At 50.2% G+C, this 3221-nt stretch overlaps 1 protein-coding gene across 1 annotated transcript in view; it reads right to left on the bottom strand.

Moving 5' to 3' along the window:
* Positions 1–512: 512 nt before the first annotated feature.
* LOC103798902 (laminin subunit gamma-1-like) overlaps positions 513–3221 on the bottom strand; it is a gene marked incomplete at its 5' end in the record, with an annotated part of 11049 nt that continues 8340 nt past the window's right edge. Inside the window, 4 exons of the mRNA XM_009071186.1 lie at positions 513–1179; positions 1556–1655; positions 2149–2307; positions 2732–2931. Of these exons, the coding sequence (XP_009069434.1) occupies positions 923–1179; positions 1556–1655; positions 2149–2307; positions 2732–2931 (716 nt within the window). The remainder of the gene's footprint in view (positions 1180–1555; positions 1656–2148; positions 2308–2731; positions 2932–3221) is intronic.

Below are 3221 nucleotides of genomic sequence, written 5' to 3'. Positions count from 1 at the left end.
ATTGTCCTGCTTCAACAAACTCATCTGTCAGTCAGCCATTCTGAGCCTAAAACACCAGAACCTCTGGCAGTTCAGTAGCAACAGATGGGAACACAGATCTGGCACTCTGGACTACCCAGCAGGCAGCAGCTTACAGACCAGACCCAAAACTTCTCCACAGACCAGGAGCAGGGCAGGCAAGACCCACCACTGCACCAGTAAAGACTGACCACTCCACCAGTCTCCCATCTTCCCAAAGAGCTCCAGCCAGAGGCTGTGTTTCTCTCAGGAGTGATGCACCATCACAGGAAGCATTTCAGAAAGAGGCTTCAGCTAGAAAGGCTACCAATGCTGTGGGATTGGCCACTAGGCAATGATGAAAACAACATATTCACAGGGTTAGAAGTTGGGAAGAGAGATCTGAATGAGTGCAGCTATACTGGCCATTACAGTAACACTTTGGTAGCCATCCCCTTCCTTCACAGGGACAGAGAGCTCCAGGACTGAGGATTTTACAGTCGAAGGGAGAAGACAGGAGAGAAAGTCAGGTTAGTTTTGCCTTGCTGTATACAGCTCACATGCTTATTTCTGAACCACAGTATAAAGAGTCCAGAGCATCTCTCATCCTTGCACTAATCAAAGGGAAACTGTGTCTGAGGAAGGGGCAAAGGCGGAGTGCTCAGGAAAACAATCTATATAAAAAACCCCTTTGATGCCCAAAGACGGATATTTAATTTGCTTCTCGAAAAAAAAATAAAAATAATAATAATAAAAAAAAAATCTTTCAACTTATCCTGATTTGAAAAGAAAACAGTGGCTGTGAGCAGCGAAGAGTTGGGGATCTGAAGAAGGTAATGTGTGTTAAGGCACTCCGTGGCCGAACCACCGCTCTCCCCAGGGAGTGGATACCCCTGGGGGAATACCCCCCACCCCCAGCACACCCTTAGGGCTTCTCAATGGACGGGGTGTTGAAACAGCCAGTTGGCAAGGTCTTCTTGATGTCCTCCAGGTTGCTAATGTCCTTCAGGATCTCTTCAATGTCCCTGTTGTAGGCCTGTATCGCATCGTCTTGCTTCCTGGCTTCGTTCTCCAGGAAAGACACTTTCTGGTCCAGGTTGCTATCTCTCATCTGGTCTTTGGTACTGTTCAGGGTACCCTCGATTTCATTCAGTTTGTTCAAGTCCACTGTCTCCAGTTGCCCTGAAAAGCCAGAAGCAAAGAGTGAAGGGCATTAAAAACCCTTTGATGCCCTGGCTTTGGGTGGTCCCACAGCTGAGCCTACAGCCAGATCTCCCATCAGCCCATCTCTGCGTTGGAGACTGTTTAAAACAGGACCAACCACATGGGTGACACCTCCAGTGTCCCCAGCTTGCAGAAAACCATCGCTGAACGTTGGACAACGAGCTCTGAGGCTACCCAGGAAAGGCAAAACCCCAAATCCTTGCCAAAATCACACAAACCCCATTGCAAAAGGCCAACAGACCCACCTAATTCTTCCCACAGCACTGGCAGGGAAGCCAGCACACAGCATCAGGAAAACACTCAAAAGTATAGGGCACCTTAAGGACAGTCCTACCTAATTGATCCAGCAGGCCATTAATGACAGCGAGTAGACTGTTCACAGAGTTCTTTGCTTTTCTTGCATTGTCTTCTGCCTCCTGGGCAGCCCGTGAGGCCTGCAGGGTGTGAGAAAGGAGAGCACAAAAAAGGTGTAAGGATTACCAAACTGTTGCCTCTCCTCTGCCCAAGCAGTTAGTCCACCCACATCCCTGGCTCCTTGCTCCAGGATAACAATCCTGCACTAAGATGTTTATCTCAGGGCTGGAGAAGCCAATTTTCAATTAAACAGTTTGCTGATTAATTCAGGGTGGGGATTCCTGTCAACTGAGTAGGATTGTGCAGAAAGTTAAAGCAGAGTTCATAGGACTACAGTCAGGGTTTGCTTAAAATAAAAGGGAAGTGTTGTATTAAGAACACCAGCTCTCAAATTCCAGCAGGGAACCTATGCTAATGCACCAGAGGAGCTCCTTTGCTTGTCTCCTGTTTTCAGTCCCACTCAACACTTGCAAGAGTCTGAATACTGGCTGGACCCAGAGGACAGCTTGCACTGCCAGGACAGTGGGCAGAAGGCAGCTCCTGGCCACTGCTGTCCCTGCCAGCACCACTCACCTCCTCTGCGTCCTCCATATCCTCCTTAGCATTCTTCTGCTTCTCCCTCAGCTCTTCTTCTGCATCCTGGAGTTGGTTCATCATGCCACTCACCTCCCCGGCCAGCCGTGTCACATCAGCAGAAGTCTTGTCAGCCTCAGCTCTGGCAGCAGCAGCACTCTGCAGCCAACGAGGGGAACAGGATGGAAACAGGTGAGGAAGGTGCAGAACTTCCTTCATAGAATCATAGAATCAACCAGGTTGGAAGAAACCTCAAAGATCATTGAGTCCAATCCTACCATGGTCACCAGCCCATGGCACTAAGTGCCACATCCAGTCTCAGCTTGAAAACCTCCAGGGATGGTGAATCCATCACCTCCCTGGGCAGCACATTCCAATGCCTGAGCACTCTCTCCCTAAAAAATCTCTCCAATCTCTTCCATCAAAACGCACTGATTTCCTATCACTCCACATTTCACATTCCCAGTGGGGAATACAGCAGAAAACACAGCAAGGCTCACCAGGAAATACTGGAACAGAGGTGTTGATGCAGTTACACACCAAACCTGGGGCAGGGGTGGCTTGAGAGCTGCAACAGCCTCACCTTCTGCACAGAAGTGGCAATTTTCTCAGCATCAGCTGCCCTGGCCTTGGCGTCACGGGCGTCAGCAGCAGCATTGCCCAGTGCCTGCTCCGCCTGGCGCGTCTTGTTGTTGGCCTCCTCGATGGTCTGGGTGATGGCAGGGATCCTCCTCAGGGCCTCCTCCGCCGCCGTCTTGTTGTCGTTCACCCGCTTATCAAAGTCTGAGGAGGGAAAAACAGGATCTCAGCACTTGCTGCAGAAGAGCCTTGAGATGCTTGTTTGGTCAACCCACCCAGGCTTTGTTACCAGGACACAGGAGGGACAAGGAGCAAAGCAGAGTGTGGGGTATGTGTGGGCAGCTCTCCCTAGTGCTCATCTTCTGAGCAGTTCTGGTGTCCTCAGCATAATAAGGACGTGGAACTGATGGAGCAAGTCCAGAGGAGGCCATGAAGCTGATAAGAGGACTAGAGCACCTTCCCTACAAGGACAGGCTGAGAGAGTTGGGGCTGTT

Source organism: Acanthisitta chloris, unplaced genomic scaffold (assembly GCF_000695815.1).
Source record: "Acanthisitta chloris isolate BGI_N310 unplaced genomic scaffold, ASM69581v1 scaffold1513, whole genome shotgun sequence".
In the NCBI taxonomy this organism is placed as follows: Eukaryota; Metazoa; Chordata; class Aves; order Passeriformes; family Acanthisittidae; genus Acanthisitta; species Acanthisitta chloris.
This window is presented reverse-complemented; position numbering and strand designations above follow the sequence as displayed.